Source organism: Odocoileus virginianus, chromosome 17 (genome assembly GCF_023699985.2).
Source record: "Odocoileus virginianus isolate 20LAN1187 ecotype Illinois chromosome 17, Ovbor_1.2, whole genome shotgun sequence".
Classification (NCBI taxonomy): Eukaryota; Metazoa; Chordata; class Mammalia; order Artiodactyla; family Cervidae; genus Odocoileus; species Odocoileus virginianus.
The window spans coordinates 38,382,927-38,406,753 of NC_069690.1; the positions used below are offsets into that span (position 1 = coordinate 38,382,927).

Genomic DNA, 23,827 nt, shown 5'->3' on the forward strand with positions numbered 1-23,827 from the left:
AGAGAGAATGACTGGCCTTCTTCAAGAATTTTTCTTCCACCAGCTTTCAGTGACTAGATCCTCCCCTTTTCAAAGCCCCTGTGTAGCGCACATGACATGTACGGCTCCGGGTGACTTTCTGCGGAAGGAAGGTCTTGCACTGCAGCATATTATAGACCCAGGCTCTGGCCCTGCTCTGTCACCTACTAGCTGCGTCTCTCTATCTTTCCCATCCCTCTTCCTCCCTTAATGGACAAACTTCACCTACTGGTTCCTAATATTCCTTCAAGCTCAAAAAGGCTATGACTTTGGATGCTTATAGGATTAGGGATTTCGGCCCTTTGGGAAGGGACGGGAGGACATACTTTTTGCTTTTAGAAATAGGCACTAAAACTGCTTCCTGTCACCCTGTTAACCAAAGCAGACAATTTCTCATTAGTTCCTTCACAGGGAGAACCGACAGTGTTTGCTGAAGTGTCAAAACCTCATGACATGTTTACCGGGCGTGAGTGAGATCTTTTCTCATGTTCTTTTCAACGTGAAAACTTCCTTTAATAAAATAATACATGAAATTAAAAAAAAAATAGGGAGATGCTATGGTAACCACTTTGGTCTGAATAACACATCTGTTTTTGGAGAAAGAATGAAAATCAGAAAAAGAAATATGCAGAAATGTAGTCATTTTCCTCCTCCCTCCAGGAGAGAAATCTGGCCTCTATTTTGAGCCAAGTATTTGAAGATGGCCTAGTTAGAAGTATAGTCAAGCAAGTCTGTAACCGGAGAATAAGATTCAGAGAAAAGACAGTTCCTAAGGGGGTTAGGTGCTAAAAGCAAGGTCTTCTTGTCCTTTGGGAAGAATAACTAAGAAGAATTATTTTGATGACGTACAGATGCTGATTTCTAATGAATGTGTGTCAATTTATTTCCCATTTTATAGAAAGTGATACAACATTTCTTGGAGAATTAAAAAAAGGTGATTTCATTTTTCTCCTCCTTGGGTGATTTAATTTTACTCTTACTCTTCAACAGAGGCATGTTTTTGTGTTTCTAAATGCATTTAGACAATACAATCTGTCTGCTTCCTCAGTTCATCTCTAATGGGTGAAAATGCTTTCTACAGGTAATTATCTCAAGCCTGTTAGAAAAGTAACAGGCTGACCTGATGGTATAATCTTCACCTTTACCCTCACAGTTCAAGAGGTCAGGGAAGCCAAGGCTGGTCTGGAAGCTGTGCAACCATCAGCCAGGATTAAAGGGAGTGACTCATTCTTCCTTCACATTTTACCCATTGCCATTTGCCTGGCAGCTGAATCCTTTCAGAAAATGGTGCCTTGGAGAGCAAATAGAGAGAAAAGAGGGAGGGAAGATATTAGCTCCACATGTCTTATATTACTACATCCTGAACACTGCATGGTGTCATAATGTTCCTTTAGTTCTCCTTTGAAATTACTCTTTTCTATCAAAAAGGTTGATTAAGTTAAGTGATTCAGAGAGTTTTATTTTTTAAAAAAATCTCTTAAGGTTCAGGGTATAAGCTAATGCTAGAAGATGAGAACAGTGCCCAGGAACCAGACTATCACACACATGGCGGGAGCTCTATAGACATTTGCATGATAAATGAATGGAGAAAAAGAGTGGATGAATCAGTAGTAATATACTAAGTAAAATACATAAATGTTGAACTAATGTAGCTGTTTTATAGATACTCACGTTAAATGACATCTTTCTAAAAAAAAAACCCTAAATTATATGATATGGTTTATAACATACAACAAATATATAATAACATATCATATCTATACAATCTTGAGAAAAAAGTGATCTGAAGTTACACATATTGACTTAAAGTAGTGCTCATAATTGCTGGCTTTTATACCTCGTCTTACAGACTTACAGAATGATGGAGCTGGGAGGGACCTTCTCCATCACTTCATCACCTGTTCAGTCTATTCATTTCACAGATGAGGAAACAGAGGCCCAGAAAGGTTATGTGATTTGTCTAAACACACACAAGTTAAGAAATGACTTAACTGGAATCAGAACCTGGTCTTCTGGCTCCTAATCCAGTGCTCTTCCTACTGCATATTATCACAATTAAAAAAAAAAAAATTCCCCCAGCTATTCAGGGCCCCGAAGTCCTGAAGTTGCTGCCTCAGCTCAAATCAAGAGCTAACTCGACTGGTTTCCTGATGCCAGCACAGACAGAACATGATGGTTCAGAATATGAGAGAAATCAGTACCTACCAGATCAGCATTTCTCCTGAGTCTGGAAATGGAAGAGTGAAAACCCTCTGGTGTTAAACAAATGGAACGGATCGCTGATGCAATAAGTAAAATGGCATGGACTTGCACATATGAAACATGTGTTTTTAAACCCATGAAAATACCAAAACAACTTATTAAGTAGGGCTTTAGTTCAAGGACAGGTTTAAGGAAATTATATGAACTAAGTACCGTCTCTCATATTTTAATTCTCTTAAACCAACATGCATTGACCATAAGTGGATTGAAATTAAGTCACTTTACATTTTTTTCTTGCCCATTTCTCCCCACGTTCCTTCATCTACATCAGCTGCAGCCATTTCTACAGTCAAAACATCCCCCAAATTACATTATACTCATGGCACAGAAGAATAATTCAAGCTTCCTTTTGTACTCCAGCCAGAACCTCTTTACACAAGTACAGCTCAAAAGATGTATGAGCAATATTTTAATATAATGTCATGGTGTCATGATTTGTCCACTGTGCCTAAACTCCATATGGAAGTCACTGTATGTCCTCTGACACTTCCCTCCAGGAGAGGGAAGATGGTAATGAGGAAAGAGTCTCTCTAAACTGAAATGCACCAACTTTAGTCTGACACGATTTATTCTTACAATAACTAAAAGGATACAAAAACTTCTCAGCCAATCAACATAAAATAAATAAGCATAAACACCAAACTGGGTAGCTCTGAAATATATTGGTTCCTTCAATATATCTCTATAATTCACATAAAATTAAAAAACTAATTATACCAGAATTTAGAAATTATCTAGACCAGAATAAAATTTAATCAGATTAAAAAACCAGGCAGGTGTTTGATATCTGTAAAAGCTATTGAAAAGAATAAACACAAAAGAACTGAAGTAAAAAATCAATAGTAGCAACAGCTTTGGAAAAACAGACTGACAGGGTTCTAAAATATTATTGGTGTTGAGGAAGGTCTATTTTTGTGTGATAACTATTTTTGTTCAATATCACTGACTTTCAATTATAGCAAAACTGATACATTCAATTCAGCTGCCTACTCCACAAATACAAATCTATTTTAAATATCATAGTCACATTTATGTAAACATCTGGGAGAGTTCAACAAAATATTTCTGCCATTTGGCAGTCCTAACACTTTAACGGACATAATTATTTCTTAGCCATCTCATTCTTGCTGTGTTTTTTGACAATGTGAAAACCAATGGTATAAAAATTAACTCCAGTAAGACAAGTGACTAAATCAAACCTTGTTATTTAAATCTATGCATTCTCAACCACATTCTTTTAAAACCAATTCTCAATCAAATTCAAGAAAATATAACAATACATTTTAGAGCCTGAAAAAAGTTTGAGCATGATAAGGGAACCAACTTGTAAAATATAATTACAAAAGATTACAAAAATGCTATCTTGAACATCTTACTGGTGTAAATTGCACAAACTCTCTCATGCAACATATGTCATTCAAAATAAAGAGGAAGGAACAGCATTTCTAACACCAACTTCATTTAAGATACTGGATACCAAATACTCCTCTCTTTAGTAGTTAATATTTTTTTAGTTAAAAATATTTTATTTTATTTGCTCTAGTTATCAAAGTGAATCCCAAAGAATAAAACTTGTAAATGGAAAAATCGATTAACAGAGATTAAAGTAGGAAAGGCCTGGGTAGTAAGCATCTTATGTTATCTCATTCAAGCTATCTGCTAACAACAGCAGGAAAAAGGGTTGTATTCTTACCAATGAATTTCTGAGGCATTGAGCTTTTTCGCTTTGCCACATTGCTTGCTAATCTGTCCAGAACGAGAGCTCTTTCACTTCCCATCTCTGCTTTGATGTGTCTTGCCTCCACACTTGCTGGTTTGGAAAAATGAAAAAAGAAGAGGGAAAAGAACACGATGATAAATGGAGAGAAAAAGAAATACACTGGAAGGAAAACTGTCAGAGGTCTGATGCAAACTCTGCTGTTACCTGTTATTGCTGCTCAGATTCTTGCTTGGGGTACCTGCTGTGGTCAGTGAAGCCAACACCAGGGCACATTCAAATCTTGCAGTCTTATGCTGACATGGGAAAGCCCGACCCATCCCCAACCAGTACCTTCATTAGCAAGAGGAAGTATTAAATAAACAGCCTGGACGTGGTTGGTTGCAAAAAGATAGATAGATGGAGATCTTCTAACCCCCGATCAGCCTTCTTTCTGATTCTGAGTAACTGCGTGTGACACCTGCAGACTGATATAATTCTTCTTAACAACTTTGAAAAAAAAAAAAAAAAGGATGGTGCCCCAGATTTACTGCTCTGTTTATGTTAATAGCACTTTTGAAAATAGATACACTTACCCAGACAGCAAGAAATCTACTCAGTGATTTGTGTATTGAAATTCTGAGTGGTTTTTTTCTTTTTCTTTTTCTTTTTTTTCCAGCATGCTCCTTTCAGTTCCTATCTTTTAAATTCTATTTTTCTGGTCTCGGCATTGTCTGTTTCTTATGCTCTTCACATTTCAAAATTGTCTCAGTTAAAATTTCCCTAAGCAACACTTCTGTCTTGAAATTATAGAGCAATTTGTATAATGGATCTTTATAATATTTCTAATGAAAAATGTGAATAAAAACTGCCTAACAATATGGTCTGATTGTCAATCCACAAAAAGACCTTCAAGTGGTATAGGTCTGTAGTTCTCAGACCTGCCTGAATATTAGAATCACCTGAAAAGCATATAAGACACACTTATGCCCAGGTCCCCTTTCAGATCAGTTAAATCAGGATCTCTGGTGTAGGGGCCTAGGCAACAGTATTTTTAAAGCTTTCCAGATGATTTTAAGATGCAGCAAGAATTGAGAAGCACTGAAATAATATATAAATAGTGCCGACACAGAATCAAACTGGAATAAATGTAGTATAATTTAGTCTGGTATAGCACGCAGTACCCAATAAGAGTTTACATCTGAAGTTCAAAGAGACACCAGCTGCTCTAAATACAAGGCTTTAAATTTTAACATATGATGCTGGTCCAAGGTAGGGGTCAGTAAACTTTTTCTTTATAAAGGGTCAGAGAGTATTTTAAACTTTGTGGGACACATATAGTCTCTGTTCCATACTCTTTGGTTCTCCCTTACACTTTACAAATGTTTAGTCCTAATGTGCACAAGTAGGTTGCGGACTGCATTTGGCCTGAGGGTCATAGTTATGCACACCCCTGCCCTAAGCAAACACGTTGTGATGCTACAAACATTTCTCTCTGTTTTATCATAAGCATTTCCGGAGGTCCAAACTAAATGAAGTATCCATACATTCCCAATGTCTCTAAGGAAGAAGAAACTGAAATCAGTTTATGGGACTAGAGTAAAAAGCAAGTGATGAGTGCACAGTGGAATTTCCCACCCCCCCAAATATATAAACAGATTTAGGAATTGTCAGTACTCATTGTGCAGTTAAAAGAGTTTACTGTATGAAGAGATTCTAGGGAGATGGTGAAGGACAGGGAAGTCTGGTGTGCTGGGGTCACAAAGAGTCGGACATGACTGAGCGACTGAACAATGACAACTATATACAGAAATAATGTTCCAAGTTTCGTGGTCTCTGGGACATTCAGAACCACAAATGGACAGGCCCAGAGAGAAGAAAACTAGCCATCTCTGCAGCAAATGAAATACAAAGAAAGACCTCAAAGGCAAGACTGTCAAGATAGCCAGGGTGAGAGATCAGAGCCAAATCAGAAAAAAAGAATTCAAAGTATTAAATAGTTTTCAGTTTATTATTGGCACCTTTTTGGTTTTGCTTTTTAAAAACTCCTTGCCAGTCATTACACAATAAATTATAAAATTCAATTCAAGAATAAAGTTCAAGAATAAAATGAAATCTGGCTCCAAAAATGAATAAGAGATTGATGACAATGACCATATTTACTAGACTTTGTTTCTTATCAAAAATAATTCTGTGCTCTAAAGAAATAAATCTCAGCCTCCAGTTTAAGCTATAATAACACTGTTTGTATAAATGAAGATAAGAAGGATCCAAATAAGGGGGATGGGCAGCTTTGGGGCTAGTGGTAAAGCACTGTGACTTCAGCTGACAGATTGCTGTAAATAACAGGTACTTTAGTGACAGGACGCTGCTGTTGAGCGAAGTGGGTCAAATTCTGTCCAGCACAAGGATAGGTTTAAATGACCAAACAGGAAACTATTATACATATTATTTCCTTTCACACAAACCACCACCAGATGTGGCACTACCCAGAGCCCCAAGAGCAGAGAGATGAAAGACAAAGGCCTGGGATTTGAAGTAAGCTCCTGAGGCTGTTATAAGGAGGCTTTTCTTAGGAGTGTCGAAGAGGCAGCTCACTTTGTGCTTTGACTTGGTTCCAGCAAGCTTGAGGGGATTAAATCTAGATAAGGTCCTCCCCCACCCCACTCCTGCCCCCCATATTTATTATCAGAAAGATTCATAGTAAAATAAGAATGAAAAACAGTACTTTGGGAATTTTAAACTTTCTCCCTGTCTTACCACTACTCTTTTTCAGTCTTTCAGTCACTCCTCTCACGGCCCCATTATCACCCAGAGATCTGTCAGTCCCAGGACTTCCTGCAAGCATTATGATGTCAGTTTGGTTTTCCCGTTTGGCTCTCAGGAGTCCACAGTCACCATCAATCACCACAAGCATCTTTCTAAGGACACATATTCTATATACTCTACATCTGGGAGGATGCAAAGGCGGGTATACAATGACCTGAATAATGTAATTGGGGCATGTCACTAAATGGCAACCTTTAGAGATAACATCATCTTTTATCCCTGGTTACTCACCAAGCTTGTCTTGACAGTCATTTCTAGGTAAATCATACTCTGGAAATCAATGACCAAATGCCTGACATTTAAAAAGATAAAATTCTGGAGTGTTTATGGACACACAGATAATTTGAGGCAAACGGGGAGACTCTCCCATACTCCACAACTCTGATTTGATTGAAAGGAGTCCTCTGAAACTACTAATCTTTTCTTTTGCCATTCCGAGAGGCCTGCGGGATCTTAGCTCCTCGACCAGGGACTGAACCCCCACCCCTGCATTAGAAGGCAGATTCTTAACCCCTGGACCACCAGGGAAGTCCCTGAAACTCCTAATCCACAGGGCTGCCATCTACCAACACCCTCCTGCAGGGCCATTCACTCAAAATATCAGCTTCATGATGCCAAGCCTCAGTGTATATGTGCACATACTCTAGAGATTAAGGTAATCTTAACTAAATTAACTGTGTTTTCCAACTGGCAAGTTAGGCAAAGGCTACAGTTTCAATTGATTATGGTATACTCTCATTTTCTTACCCCAAACTTTCAGTCTACTGCCTTGCAGTTATTGGACGACTGCTGTACTAAATGATGCACCCTGTAAAACACAAAGAACTGCTTTGGAGTCAAGACAATCTCTTTGGGATTACAAGGAGTCTAAGCAGCAGACTGAAAAGGGAAAAAAAAAAGGACTTGGCGTTTGGTCCTCTGCTTCAACTTTAAGACCCAACTGTCTATTTATACAAACAGTCTAGACTTGTTATCTTGCCACATCATGTCTCAGAATTTAAGTAGAGGGAAACCAGTTTGGCAAGATAGTAAGGGAACAAGATAATGGGTTTAAATGACGAAATAGGAAATCCGTTCCTGGGTGGTGTTTGGCAGTTTAATGTTGCAAGGGGTGGGTGTGGGGAATATGGGATGGTGGCAAGGAACAATTTGCACACTTGGTTCATCAGTGAGCATAGTAGGAGTAGGACTAATTCTGGGTCAGTTCCCCTTCATGTTACTTGCTACTTGTTACTTTGACTTGGTTCCAGCAACCTTGAGAGGACTAACAGGGGAGATAACCATTTTCATTAGCAAAATGATTTTAATGACATGTTGGAAAAATAAATAATAAAACTCATAAGAAATCAAAATTATAGAATAAGTTACTGTCTTTAATCTCTGTACAAGTGTTAATAGTTCGTCTGGTTTTTAGTTAACTGGTTGCATGATGTCATTTCTATTTCAAAGTGATTGTAGATTTAACTATATAATTTGTTGTGTTTTTGTTCAAAATCCTTCATTAGATCTTGAAGTGTTAAATGGAGCTCAAATAAGAGGCATTGCTTCCTGTCTCTTCTATAGTGTGGTCAGCCAGTAGCTGATGGAGAGTAGAACAAAGGGGTGATATTATGCAATAAGAATTGTCTAACAAGAGATTGCTATCAAAGACCAAGCCAGGTTCTAACAAAAAAGTTGCATAAAACCGTTGCCTTTTTGAGCATGTACAATGAATACTACTTGTGAGTTAGTATTGACTTTCTAAAAAGAATAATCTGTTGGGAAAATAGACATTTAAAACATTTTCAGCTTTTTCTTTGGACTGCTATTTGGTAAAAGCACGGATTTTTTCTGAAATTTTCATGCTTGTATTATCTCAACCACAGCAATAAGGATGAAGATAAAAGGTTTTGACTTCTAGATTCATAAATAAATATAATTATTCAATTACTTTAAAAATCTTGTTATTGCTAGAACTCATTGTCATACAAAAATATGTCCCACTCCAAGTATTCATAATTTGTGTGAAATGAGGCTAAATGAATCTCTATACCAGCTGTTAGTCCCTTTCTGGAATAAGGATCAAGCTAATGAGAAAATGAAATCTGTGGTTGTCTATATTCATTCTTCTTTTCATATATACTCCATTAAGACAGCAGAATTGGGAGTATCTTGATGATGTTTGGTATAGAAACTTGAGCTGAAGTAACACTATTACATGTGTCTCTGTTAGACCTTTATTTTATTTTATTTTTTTAGACCTTTATATTATATTAATAGATCCAGTGCTCAATCCCTTGTTGGACTGAGTTCTTTGAGGGTAGGGGCTTAACCTCCACTCATCTTTACAAATAGCTCTGACACAGAGCCTGGCCCATGAGAATGCAACAAATGCTATCAGAACAAAAGAAAATGATCAGCAAAGGCAGGAGTCTTATTGTCCAACAAGATCTTCTTTTGCAGACTGGTCTCCAGTCCAAGGTCTTTTCATTTGTCCTGCTTCCATAAAGGCCTGATTCCTGACTGGGGCAGGTTTGTCCCAAGGCTCAGCTCTCACAGTAGGCTACATTTCAACTTACAAGAAGCACTTGATGAATAGTTGGATGGCATCACCAATTCAATGGACAAGAACTTGGGAGAACTCCAGGAGATGGTGAGGGACAAGGAGGCCTGATGTGCTGCAGTCCACAGGGTCACAAAGAGTTGAACATGACTGAGCGACTGAACAACACCACTTGATGAATAAGTGCCACATCCACAGAAGAGCATCATCCCTTTAAAAGCCAGTGATGGGATTTCCTCAGTGCTACAGGGGGTGAGAATCCACCTGGCAATGCAGGGGACACAGGTTCGATCTCTGGTCGGGGAAGATTCCACATGCTGTGGAGCAACTGAAGACTGTGCACCACAACTGCTGAGCCAGTGCTCTAGACCCACGAGCCATAACTACTGAGCCCGTGAGCTGTAACTACTGAAGCCTGCGCATCCTAGAGCCTGTGCTCCACAACAAGAGAAGCCACCACAATGAGAAGCCTGTGCATTGCAACGAAGAGTAGCCCCAGCTCACTGCAACTAGAGAAAGCCCAAGTGTGGCAATGAAAACTCAGTGCAACCAAAAAAAAAGAGAAAAAGGAAAAAAACCTAGAGATAAAGGAGTAAGAGGTACCACTGGTGACACTATATTGGTCAGGTTCAAAATTGAACACTATGTCCAGACCTGGACTCCCAATTCTAAGAAGGAAACAATAGAAACCACGTAGGGAGCTCTGACAATAATCAAAGGATTGGCTTGTGTTCAATCAAAGATTCTTTATATTTTGGATTTTAGGAAAAATCATGAGAACTATTTGAAATATCAAAGATAAACATGACATGCAGTGTTTAACCATTCTTGATTAAGCTGTGACTTTATACATTTTCTAACCTGAAACCACCATAACAATATATTTGTTTTTTTTAAAATCAAAACTTGCTGACTTAGTTAGCCTTTTATTTTTTTGCTGAGACTTTAAGTGTTTTGCATACATTCATCAAACCAACCTATGAAATGCAAATTAACTCAACCTCTGTATTTCAGTATTTCCTGAATCACTTTATACCACTGAAGATAACAAAAAAAATTCTTTGAACACTTTTCTTTTTTAAAATTTAATTTAATTTATTTATGTTTGGCTATGTTAGGTCTTCACTACTGCTTGGGCTTTTCTCTAGTTATGGCAAGCAGGGACTACTCCTTAGTTGTGGTGTGTGGGCTTCTCATTGCAGTGACTTCTCTTGAGTACAGGCTCTAGGATGTGCGGGCTTTAGCGTCTGGGGCTTATGGGCTCAGTAGTTGCGGCTCCCATGCTCTAGAGCACAGGCTCAGTAGTTGTGGTGCAGGGGGTTAGTTGCTCTGAGGCATGTGGGAACTTCCCAGATCAGGGTTCGAACCCGTGTCTCCTGCATTGGCAGTCAGATTCTTTACCACTGAACCACCAGGGAAGCCCCTCTATCGCCACTTTTCTAAGTTGAAATTCCTAAAAAGGTCATGGGGGTAGGAAGTAAGGTGGTAATCTTTCTTCAAAATCACTAATTTTGAACTTATTTTTCATAGTGGATATTTTACTCATGTTTTCCCCTACTTCCAGGACAATCAAGACATATATACATACGAAAGTGTCTATTAATTAGTATGTGTGTTATTCTACTTTTGCTAACTAAATAATATATAACCTTCAAAAACACATAACTAATAAAGTCATTTTTCCAAAAGTAGAAAAAAACTAAATGCCCATTAACTAATAAATGAATGGATAAAATGCAGTGAATCCATATAATAGAATATTATTCAGCTATAAAAAGGAATGAAGTGCTACCACATGGATGAACCCTGAAAACATTATGCTGAGTGAAAGAAGGCAGATATAAAAGGCTACACAGTTTATGATTCTATTCATGTGACAAGTTCAGAATAGGCAAATTCTTAGAGACAGAAAGTAAATTAATGGTTGATGGGGGCTGAAAAGGAGGGAACAGGAGTGACTGATAAGGGGTACAGGGTTTCTTTCGAAGTGACAAAAATGTTATGAAATTAGAGTGGTGATGGTTGTATAACTTTTTGAATACATTAAAAACCACTGAACTGTACACTTTAGAAGTGTGAATTTAATGGCATATGAATTATGTCCCAATATGTCTTTGAAAATTAAAAAATAGCTAATCATGAAAACAACAAAAGTTCTATTGATTTTTAAGCAAGTCATCGAATTTTTTATAAGTTTCAGTATTCTCAACTCTAAAATGAAGAGGTGGGATCAGATGCTCTATTTAATTTGTCTTGCTTTAAATATTAATGATTCTACTTGGAATATAAGAGTTTCATAACTTGAGAATTTCTCACAGTAAGAGTTTTGTCTATTGTCTGAAATATGGAACTTCAAGTAAAGATGCCCAGCTGACTAAGCTTAAGCATGTTGCTTAAAGATGTCAAAACCTAAGTTTTAGGTTTTTAAGAGTAAACATTTCTTTTTAGAGGTAAGAAGGAAATACAACTCCTTGATAAAACTAAGCATGCCATCAGGATAAAAAGCAGAAGCAGTGCACACCAATGGAATTCAGTTGGCCAGCTCCTAACACCATAAAATAGGCTTTATCTAAAACAAAAGTTTCCTTTCACTCAAAACGGGTACAGTTAAACTACTCAAGATTTCCACTCCATTTTTCCTGAGTTTCACATTATTTCTGTCACATTTTTGTAATCTTTCTGTTTTAGAATTTTCAAACTATTCAATTGCAACTACTACCATCAAGCACCAGATCCCATGAAGATTTATACCTACTCTAAATAAGCAACTGGTTCAAGTAACCAAATAAAAATAGCAGGCAATCCAAGCTGCAGAACCAGTGAAGTTAAAGTCCCTCAGTCATGTCCAGCAACCCTACGGACTATACAGTCCATGGAAATCTCCAGGCCAGAATACTGGAGTGGGTTGCCATGCCCTCCTCCAGGGGATCTTCCCAACCCAGGGATCGAACCCAGGTCTCCCACATTGCAGACAGATTATTTACCATCTGAACCACTAGGAAAGCCTAAGAATACTTGAGGGGGTAGCCTATCCCTTCTCCGAGGGATCTTTCTGACTCAGGAATTGAACCGGGGTCTTCTGCATTGTGGGCAGATTCTTTACCAACTGAACTATCAGTGAGGAAGCCCAACCAGGCTGATGGCCAATTATATGGGTCAAAGGACAACTGCAGGGATGTTACACAAAAAGGTTTCAGGTCGTTTCAACTCAAGAATGAAAGGAAATAAAACCACAACTGATACACGGAAAGACATCTGGTGTTTCAACCAATTGCCACCAGGCATGTAATTCAAAACATGGAATAAAATATGAAATTCCCAGAGCCAACTATAAACATCACAATAAATCATATGAGTGGACAAGTACATGATTTGGGGGCCCTGTGCAAAGAAAATCCTTGTGGTTTTAATGAACTCTGCCCTAGCCACCCCTCAAGCTGCTTCTACCTTCAATCTTTGCCATTTCAGTTAATGGCAACTGCATTCTTCATCACATTGTACATCAATCTGTTAAGAAATCTTGCTGGTTCTATCTTTATACTATATAGAGTTAGAACACTTTGCACCACCTCTACAATTGCCAAGACAATTTTCTTTTGCTTGAATTATTGCAATGGCCTCCTAACTGCACTCCCCAGTTTCTAATCTTGCTCCCAATACAACCTATTCTCAGTAGCAAGTAGAGTGATTTTTTTTCAAATGAGAAGTCCAATCATGTCACCTCTCTGTTCAAAACCTTCTGAAGATTTTTAATTTCACTTAGAGTAAAAGCCAACATCTTTACAATGGCCTACAAGGCCTGGTAAGATCTGGTTTCCTATTTCCTCTCTGGCCTCACGTCCCATTATTCACTTTTTTCCAGCCACACAGGATTACTTACACTTCTTTGAATTCAAGCCCCAGGGCCTTTGCACTTGCTTTTTCCTAGTGATCTGCAGGGCTCTCTCCTCATGCTTTTAAGTCTGTTAAAAGGTCAGCTGGCTGATGGTTCTCCTAACTCACCTTCAGCCCCCAGTACCTGCTTTATTTTTCTCAATAGCAATTACCACCTTACAAAACATCAAACAAAACTGTATGTTAATTTTTCATTTTGTTTCTAGTCTGTTTTTCCCAATGAGAATATAAACTCCACATGGGCAGGTTTTTTTGTATTTTGTTTACTATTGCAACCTAACACCTAGAACAGCAGGTGCTCACTAAATATGTCCAGAACAGGTGTTGCATGAACTCACCAGTCTCACCCAGGTCAGTGCTCTGAAGAAATGTACGGCAGCGCTCCTTGTGCTCCTCAAGGGAACTTCTCTGCTTGTAACTCCTTCCGCAAAACTCACATTTATAAGGTTTCTCAACTATAAGGAGAGCACAAGGGGCACTCAGTGACCCTCAAGGGTTATAGAACAAACGGTGTATTGGGGCCCTTGTGAAAACTGTCCCCTAGGAAGGAGACTGCTGAGAGAAGTCAGAGAACTTGGATACTTGTGCATCTACATTACTTTTAAATTCAGTAAACTGAAACAAGGTTATAGCCTATGATTGATTGTCATGTACTCTTTGAAAGGATAGGTTCCTTCCACAAATGAAAGGATTTAGACTTAATGACTATCCTGGAGCACAGTGTTTTGGCTCCAAATCCAATCTTGCTTCTTCAGGAAAAAAACACAAAAAGGAACATTTTATTTTTCAAGGAGATTCGTGTGGTTTAAGAATGAAGTAGGAAGAGATCCTGTATTCTGTGACATCAAGCTGGCTGTAAGTAAAGAATGCTGCAGTTTGTGGGTATTAGCCACTAAAAGTCTTTTTAGAGCACTGACCTATTTCAATAAATGTAGCTTGTGGCTATAGCAAAGTCTGGGCTCAATTAATAAAAACTGACCTAACCAACTGAGGATCGTTTTGAATAATAGAAATAAGAAGGAATTTTAAAAAATGACTTCATCTTAATTTATAAGACAAAGCAAAAATTTCCTCAAAAGTTCATCCACATAGTACAGGCCACCTTTAATCTTCTAACTCCTCCAAATGCCTTACTGTTATAAATAATAACTTCAACTCTGTGTGCAGGGCTCACCTTTCTGACTTGTCAATAAAATGTACACCAGAAATTTTTCAGAATTTTAGGGACTGAGATTTTTTTTTTTATTTTCAAGTCCTCTTGCTCTGTTTAAAATAGAGCCTTTGGGCTTAAAGCACTAAAAGATCCTTATGGAATCACAAATTAAAATAAATGCAGGTTTTCTGGGGCCAGGAATGTTAAGTTTCTACATAAAGTGAGGTCCTCTAGAATCTTAAAAATAACTGCCATTGTTGGATCTTACCTGGAAAAAGCAATAGAAAAGAACTACTCTAATTTTTGGGACCAAACTCAGCCTTAACTCATTACTTTGAACAATGAGCTGTAAAAGAAACCCTTCTTTTACCCTTTACCATCTCTCACAGTGGGTTTTCTTGGGGCTGATTTGTTTAATCCTTAGTCTCTGAATTGTGACCAGTTGCGGGTTTAGGGCTGGGTTTTAGTCAAAGCAGAATGTGGATTAACATAAAAACAAGCCCTTTTTTTTCCCTTCAATTAAAATTTTGTCAGATAACATCAAGAACATGAGGTCCCAAATTTGAAAATAAACCCAGTTTTATTTTTCTAGGAGGGAAATTCTAAATGTTAGTTTAATGTGGTTAAAATAAGGAGTGAAAACATCAAGAGAGAACATAGCTTTTTATGAATTCTTATTGTGGCTCATCTTTTAGAGATTAAAAATAAATTGGGTGATCAAGAAGAAAGTTAGGTTTAAGAAATTTAGCTCATATATACCTAAAACTAATATAATGTTATATTTTTAATTATATCTATGAAAAAAAAAAAAAAGAAAATCTAGGCCAGAATGGCCCAAACTCCCCAAATAAGCCCAGATTAGCCAAAATTTACCCTCAACAGAGATTCATACCCAGTTTACAGTTTTATACAATTTACAAACTGTACATCATTTACTTTATCCAGACTTTTGAATGAATAGTGTGTGTGTATATTTTTAGAAAAATAATCTTTTAATAAAGTTTGCCATAAAAATACTGAAGGCTATAATGTTTTTGCAAAAATTAAAAAAGCATTTTTACAGTGCAGGCTTCTCCTGTCTGACTCTGTTCTCTAGGGGTGCAAAGATGGTAAGGAGATGATCATCCCCATTGAGCCAGACGGAGAGCAATTAATGTCTTAATGGAAGTGTAATTAGCCCTAGAGGTCTCTGCTGTTGTAACCCTTCAGAACCGGAGTGACAGATTAAAGCCTCCATACTTAACTCTTTCTAGTTTCCTCAATGGGCACGGAGAAACACATATTTACTAGATATGGAATGCTCATTGCTCTCACTTACCAGAATGTGTCCTAAGATGACCTGTGAGTGCATCTCTTCTCTGGCATGCGTAGTTGCAGAGGTGACACTTAAAAGGTTTTTCCCCTGTGTGCAGTTTAATGTGGCGGAGGAGGTTACCTTTCTGAGTAAAAGATGCCCCACACTGATTACACTGGAATGGGCGTTCACCTTTAAAAAGGACAAAAAGGAGATTTCTGGTCACCCGGCAATTGGCGAAGCATATGCACAGATTCGATGCCTATGGCAAAAGCTCATGTTTAAGATAGTTTCTGTTCATTTTGGGATCAGATGGAAGCTGTATTTCAAGGGAAGCCTAGGACTGACTTAAGGAATCTTCCTTCTAGAAGAGAAAAAACATTCATCTGGCAAGGCTAGGTATCACCTTGCCTTGGATCAGAGCAAAAAAAATGAATAGCTTTAGAAGTGCTTTCTAGACTTAAGTTTTTGCATTACTTAGCATTCCTTTTAAATAATCTCAATCTATAAAAAGAGTCACAGACTGAAGTCCTAATAAGGTATAGAGAGCCAGAAATGCTTTTTTTTTTAATTGAAGAAATGCTTTTTAAAGTCTCCATATCCTATGTTAGATGAAATCTATTGGGCTTGGCGGGAGTGTTAAGTTTGCATGCATCTCTATAGACTGCCTTTTTGTTGTCTGAAAATAAATTTTTTAAACTGTTAATAAAAATTGAATCCTTTCATCTACCAAATTTGAACCCAATACAATAAGGAGATCTGCTGTTTTAAAAGTTATGCAAAATATATGCAAGATGCTTAAAAAGCATATCACACAATTTAACTCCCACTTGTTACTGAAGAAAACTATTTGGCTGACCTAGAACGCCCTGATCTCTACAGTCTTATTCATAGCATTTGTGATATGCTTGTCAAATGCATGGTGAAGCAGAAATAAAAATCACTAGGTAAATGGAAATGCAGAGAGGGAAAGAGACATCAGAATCATATAAAAAATCAATGAAAAGTAATCAAAAGTTAAGTTCTAAATTACACCACTTCTTTTCTTATGTGGCTGAATTAGGACAGTTTTCAGAACAATGGGTAGAACAGACTATTTACCAGTATGGCTCCGCTTATGAACCATTAAGACATTGAAGCTAATGCAGGATAATCCACACACATCACAGTTCATCTTGCCACTGGCTGGCCTGCTACTATCATATGAGACAACGTGTCTCTCCAACTTAATGTTTTCATATTCATTATATTCTCTTGAATAGCTGTAAGGAATTTCAGGCTCTTCTGCATTTCCCATGGGCTCTGGCTTTAAAACATTCTCATCCCTTTCACTGTATTCATCTTTCACTTTCATTGAATCATCTGCAGGGAGGAAAATGCAAGAAATGAACAATGATTGTTTTTGCAGCTATCAAAGCAGCTGAAAGAACAGAGACCCACAACTGACAATTAAATACCAAATGAAGCTAAAAATATTGTACATCTACAAAACAAGAAAACGGCATTAGGATGATCACTGATTATTTGAATTCAGAGCCACGGTCAGGGGAAAACACAAGACACACGTGTACATACACACAAACACATACAAAATAGATGACAGCATTTTAGGCCATTCAGAAAATTAGAGTTAACAGATTTTAGCTATGATTTCTCAGAGCAACTATGAAAAAAACATTTTGAGCAATTTTTCTCCAGTACCGGGGGAAAAGAAAGGTTCTCAGATTTATTACCTTTTTTGGTGGCTGCAAGGTGATGTGTTCTTTGGTTTCAAGAAGAAAATACTAATTTAATTCTTCAATTGCATCTAATTTAAGCCACTAAGACTGAGAGTTGAATAATTAACAAGTTTTTTTTTTCCTGATTTTAAGCCATGCTTTGCCTCTTCCCCTTCCTTGTATACAAACTGCTAAAATGAGTCTTATCTCTCTCTCTCTTGGAACTGATAAAGAGGCAACGCTGAACGTAGAGGAAGCTGGCAGTACTAGTGAAATACTGTTGAGAAAGATAAAAGGAGAAGTAATCCTTTAACATAGCTTCTAAGGAGTCACTTTCATTGACACAGGTAAATGAAGCTCAACCTAAGCAAGGGGAACAGCACCAATAACCAATACCCAAGTTAGGGAGGGCTAAACTCGAAGCCCTAGAATAAAGCACTGGATAGGAGGGGTGTGGCTGGCCCAAGTAAGTTGGCTGATCAGGTACTATTTCAATAAGAGTTGCAACACTCTTAAGCTGAAGAACATAAGAAATGAAGAATGCAAAAATTTATGTACTGGTACTAAGAAAACCTAAAATATTTGCCTGATGTAATAAAAATAAATATTTATAAGGGATTTTTCATATATAAAACATGCTGCATAAATGCTCACTTTTAAAAAAATTCATTCTTAAAAACTGGAAATTGTAATACTCCATGGGAATCGTAAGTCAATGGGATTTCAGGGCTGGAAGAGAATTTAGAGATCATCTGATCCAACCCTTGTTCTTCAGATGAGGAAATCCAGGAACAGAGATGTTTTGGGGACTAGCCCACAGTTACACAGCCAGTTAATAGCAGATGAACTGGAATTAGAACAATGAACTTGGATTTGCCCTTGCACTCTGACACATAAGAGTCTAATTTGCTCCTTATATCATATTCCACACTCCCTTGTTAGTGGTGTAGATGTTAAAGACCAAAACACTTTGAAGAAAAGATATTAAAAAAAATGACATCCCTTCCAAACAACACCAGTAAGTGCAGCTCCTGTTGCCACATAGGAGGAAGTATAACTGCAGCTGTGCCTGGCTTGCTACCTTCTACTCAAGTTTCAATTTTCACTTCTATCAAGGTTACCTTTCATCTATATTAACTGTGTTTGCTTAATAGAGCAAGACAGGGCCTAACCACCAACAGAGGAGCCATTGCTGCAGTAGTGTTCCCCTGCTTCTCACCACGGTTCATGGTTCATAACCTTTTACTCTTTGATTAGAAGAGATGGAGGGCTGCAGGAAACATCCAGTGTGTTTCAAAGTGGCCCATCCTATGCATCTGGATTGTATATGAATTGATATCTATTTCCTACATGGAGAGAGATTCATCCCCTTCCTTGGACACATCTTGCCTGTTTTCAGATGGAATTTGTTTCCTTAAGTGGTTTTTGCTTTTTAAATTCTTTTTTTTAAAGAGAAGGATGCACCTGAAGCTTGTACCCTCCTCTTTCCTCCATCACTCCAGCTGCGGGTGATATCCCACCAAAGCTTGAGTGCTCTTCAGTTTGCATGTAGGCGTTTAAAACAACCTCAACGGAAAACTTCAGCTACTGAAAACCAAAAACAGCACATAGAAAAGGCCAGCAGAAGTGGATCCTTTTCATCTGGGTTATAAAATGTTAATATGAACAGACTCAGGCTGTTCTGTGGTCCATGATAATTAAAATCTGGTAAGATCAATGTTTTGAGTCTTTCTGAAAACACAAGACATAAGAAGGTTGCTCCTTTTCTCAGGATTTTGGCTTTAATGGGCTTGACCTAGAACTCAGCACTACACCGACCTAGCTCAAAACAAATCCTTGGCTTTTGTTCTTGAGGACTTAGCTGTAGAACAAGGAAGACAGTATTTGAGACTCAGGGCTCTAAGGGAACAAATCCAAGCACATGAACAGGAAATTGAGGAAGTCCCTTGGACTTACTGGACCAAGAGAGTTCCTGATTTGCTCTTGTGGTCTTACCAGTTTTAGATAAAAGATCTGAATGGCCTCTCTGCATGGTTACTGAGGATCAACAATTCATTATGGTTTACCGTGTGAAGATAAACAAAGCTGAATACTAGAATACATTAGTATATAAGACACAAAAGGGATTCCTGAGAGATTGTTGGGCTTAGCACCTAGTCTCCAAATATAGTCCACCAAAACTACCAGAAGAGAAACTGGTCTGCTCTAAGGACTAAGAGATTCATTCCATTCCTTGGGAGGAAAATTTGTAGGAGCAGAGGAAAGCGAGTGGAAGGGACATTCTACTTAGTGTCCCTTGAAAACATTAATAAATATATCTAGTGGTAAATAACCCACCTGCCAACGCAGGAGACGTAAGAGATGCAGGTTTGATCCCTGGATTGGGAAGATGCCCTGGAGGAGGGCATGGCAACCCACTCCAGTATTCTTGCCTGGAGAATCCCATGGACAAATAAGCCTGGTAGGCCCCAGTTCATAGGGTCACAAGGAGTCAAACACAAATGAAGTGACTTAACACATGCACACACTAAAATCGAACTTACCACTTTGAACCCCAAACTGCTTCTAATGTTTGATGTCTTTTTTTCCCATCTGTACCTGCAGCATTCAGGATCTTAGTTCCCCGACCAGGGATCGAACCTGGGCATCCTGCATTTATTGGGAGCTCGGAGTCTTAACCACTGGATCACCAGTGTAGTCCCTATGACGTCTCAGAGTCACACATGGCATCTTCCTTCTTCCATTCTCCAAATCTTGAAATCAGACGACTTTTCCATCCAATCTCCACATCAAGTCAGTCTCCAAGACCTATAGATTCTATGTTCTTGAGATCTCTAGACGCCAACTCCTCTTTTCTATTCTCTTCGAAATTTAGTTTAGCCTCTCATTCCATCACACTTAAACTCTCTCAACATTCCCTTTCTAGATAGATTTAATACAAAAGTAACCTGTGCTTATGTCTCTACAATCTCAAAACTGATATAAAATTGCCTGTAATCTGGATTCTGTCTTCTTAATTCACTGAATCTGCTCCCCTAAAGATCTCCAATAAACTCATGATTCTTAAATCCAGTGGTTTTTTTTGTGTGCCATTCTCCCCAACTTCTCTGCAGCCCTTGATACTGCTGACCACCATTCCTTCTTCTTCTGTATTCCTACTTCTTCAGTGAAACTGAAACTTCTTTCCTCACCTTCTGTGAGTGGATGTGAAAGTCGCTCAGTCGTGTCTGACTCTTTGTGATCACATGGACCATACAGGCCAGATTCCGTATGGCCAGAATACTCCAGGCCAAAATACTGGAGTGGGTAGACTTTCTCTTCTCCAGGAGATCTCCCCAACCCAGGGATTGAACCCAGGTCTCCCGTATAGCGGGCAGATTCTTTACCAGCTGAGCCATAAAGGAAGCCCAAGAACACTGGAGTGAGTAGCCTGTCCCTTCTCCAGCTGATCTTCCCAACCCAGGAACTGAACCGGGGTCTCCTGCATTGCAGGTGGATTCTTTACCAACTGAGCTGTGAGGGAAGCCCACCTTCTGATTACTTCCTTCTAGCTCCTTTCCCCGTTCTGCCTCCTAAATACTGTCTGTATCCTTCTTTCTTCTTCCCTGCTAGACCTCCTTCCCTATGGCAATTTTATCCACTTTTAAGGCTTCAACTAGCACTCCAAATATATATATCTCAAGGTATAATTTCTCTCCCCTTCTTCTGTCCTCTGTTCCCAAAGGCCTCCTAGGTATCTTCACAGTTACTCAGGTTAGAATCTTTACAGTTATCTTTCCTCCCTCTCTTTTGCATCCCCACATTTAATCACTCACTGGTTCTATTTCTGCACCCTCTCTCCAATCTGCTTCTCTTCGCCACTATTTTGCATGCTCATTATCCCAAATCTCAAACTCTGATTGCTCTCCTTACGATCTATTGTGGTAGCCTTCACATGGTTCTCTCTGCCTTCTTTCTCCTTTCCAGCACATCCTATGCTCTGCCACCAGATGGTTCATGTAAACGATAGCTCTGGTCACATCATGAGCCTGTCCAAATTCTCCAATAGTCTCTGCTGCCAACAACATGAAATGCAAACTCAGAAACAAAGAATTTATAAGACCTTTCAATGTGTGGCCCCAACTATCTTTGTAATGTTGATATGGAATATTCAGGTATCTTAATGAAACTAAACAACTTCTGAGTATTCTTCCTTTTATTATTTCCACTGCCAAAAAGATCTTTCTCCAACACTGCCAAAGGTCCAAATCCAACACATCTTTTAAGGCTAAATTAATTTGCCATTTTCCTCTATTATGCCTTTCCTATTCCCCCAGCTGCAAAATAATCCGTTCCTTCTTTCTCTGAGTTACTTATAAAGTCACTTCACCTCCCATATGTACATATAAGCTTTCTGAGGTCAGAAGTTACACAGGTTTGGGTTTTTTTGTTTTGTTTTTTAAACTCAGTATTCCCTATGACACTGCTTGAAGGTTGTGGGTTTTAAAATACAAATTTTAGGGGTCCCAAATTTTCAGGGTGTGAGGACTGGAAACATGCATTAAAAATATGCTTTCCAAAACAGAAAAAGAGACTCAGATGAATAGAACAGACTTGTGGACTCTGGGAGAAGGCGAGGGTGGGATGTTTCAAGAGAACAGCATTGAAACATGTATATTATCTAGGGTGAAACAGATCACCAGCTCAGGTTGGATGCATGAGAAAAGTGCTCGGGCCTGGTGCACTGGGAAGACCCAGAGGGATCGGGTGGAGAGGGAGGTGGGAGGGGGGACTGGGATGGGGAATACATGTAAATCCATGGCTAATTCATTTCAATGTATGACAAAAACTACTGTAATGATGTAATTAGCCTCCAACTAATAAAAATAAACGGGGGAAAAAAAAAATGCTTTCCAGGCAAACTTATGCACAATGGAGTTTGAGAACTGCTGCTCTAGAATATGACAGAGCGTAAAGTACATACACAGTAAATACTTAGTACATGGATCTACTACTATGTTAGCCTCCTAACTGGTCTATAGTGGATATGACCTCTCTTTTAGACTATATCCTGTTATCGAATTAATCAGCCTGTAGTACCAAAACCCTTGTTCAGAAACTTTCAAGGATTTCATTTTGTTTACAGAATCCAAACTCCTCAGTGAGACATTCAGGGGCCTGTCCAGAACCTGCCCTGAGCTGACCTGACCATCTCATATCTCACTAGATTCCCTGAATCACCCTTCTCTCTAGACTAGAATCTTGCCCATTCAAAGTGAGGTCCTTGGATCCGCAGTTCCAGCATGCCTCCCAGGAGCTTATTAGGAATGCAGACTCTTAGGCCTCACCCTAGACCTACTGGATCCAATTGTGCATTTCAACAAATCCTCAAGGATTCTTATACACATCAAAGTTTGAGAAGCACAGTACTAAATGCAGCTTTCCAAGCCTCTTCTCCAGTCTTTTCTTTACCTAAAATGCCCTTCCCCACATCAACATTCTATTCAAACCTGCAGATGCTGTTTAAATGCCATTTCTTCCATGAAGTTTTCCTTAATACTTAAAAGTAGCAAAAAATTCTCCTGTTTCTGTTTTCATATAGCACTACACATAAAACCAATAATACTGTTCCACAGATTTACATTATACATTCAGAGATGTTCATTTTTCCTTGATTTTTCAATTGTCAGTGACTGGCAACACTGAACTGTTACTACACTTGATCTTAGCCAAAAGGCCGAGAAGCGATTGAACTGTTAATAAAGGCAGAAAATCTTAAAGATCTGGCAAGAAATACTTGAATATACTTGAGGAATAGCCCCACAGTATCCCGAAGTCTTTTGTACAGTGAACAGACCTTTCGTAATATGAATAATCTGCCATTTCGGTTTTGTAAATTCTAGTCTCTTATTATATGTATCAGGTTTCTTAGACACATGACTTTGATCGCCACTTAAAAGACTATCAGGAATCTTCATAGGCACTAGCAATATTTTATTTCTTAAGGCAAGTGGTGGGTCCATGGATGCTTGTTATTATTCTTTATACATGTAATCATATTTGCCTTTTTGTATGTATCATATACTTCATAATAAAAAATGTTAAAGGCTCCTGAGTAAATTTTTTATAATTGAGCTTGTGGAGAAAAGAACATACCAAACCACAAATTGCTGATAAAGGTAATTGCTAAACATTCCCAGAGGGGGGGAAAAAAGATGTCTAAATTGAATCTAACCCATAGAAAATTAGATTAGGTTGCACTTCTTTCTAAAGGAGCTACTCTGGGGTACAATTGCTCCCATCTTTGTCTACGTTCTGGAGGCCACTTAGGAAGATGACACACACTAACACACACACACACCCCAGAGAGAATTTTGTAGGCTGAGGAGAACAAAGGCTTGGCTCACTGGGGCTGATGCACATGGTTTCATTTCCTGGGGTG

The 23,827-nt window shown here is 38.4% G+C and overlaps 1 protein-coding gene and 1 pseudogene across 5 annotated transcripts in view; both read right to left on the reverse strand.

Moving 5' to 3' along the window:
* The window catches only part of IKZF3 (IKAROS family zinc finger 3), a 90,436-nt gene that overhangs the window by 11,689 nt on the left and 54,920 nt on the right, over nt 1–23,827 (reverse strand). For 2 of the 5 annotated variants that reach the window (XM_020898190.2, XM_070479409.1), the window contains exons 4-7: nt 16,790–17,050; nt 15,713–15,880; nt 13,580–13,696; nt 3,974–4,090 (exon numbers count right to left, since the gene is read on the reverse strand). In XM_020898190.2, the coding sequence (XP_020753849.1) occupies nt 3,974–4,090; nt 13,580–13,696; nt 15,713–15,880; nt 16,790–17,050 (663 nt within the window). Of the gene's footprint in view, nt 1–3,973; nt 4,091–4,204; nt 4,422–13,579; nt 13,697–15,712; nt 15,881–16,789; nt 17,051–23,827 lie in introns of those variants that run through there. The other 3 variants (XM_020898193.2, XM_070479411.1, XM_020898192.2) reach the window with 3 other exon arrangements.
* On the reverse strand, nt 22,928–23,134 carry LOC139039342 (U2 spliceosomal RNA; annotated as a pseudogene).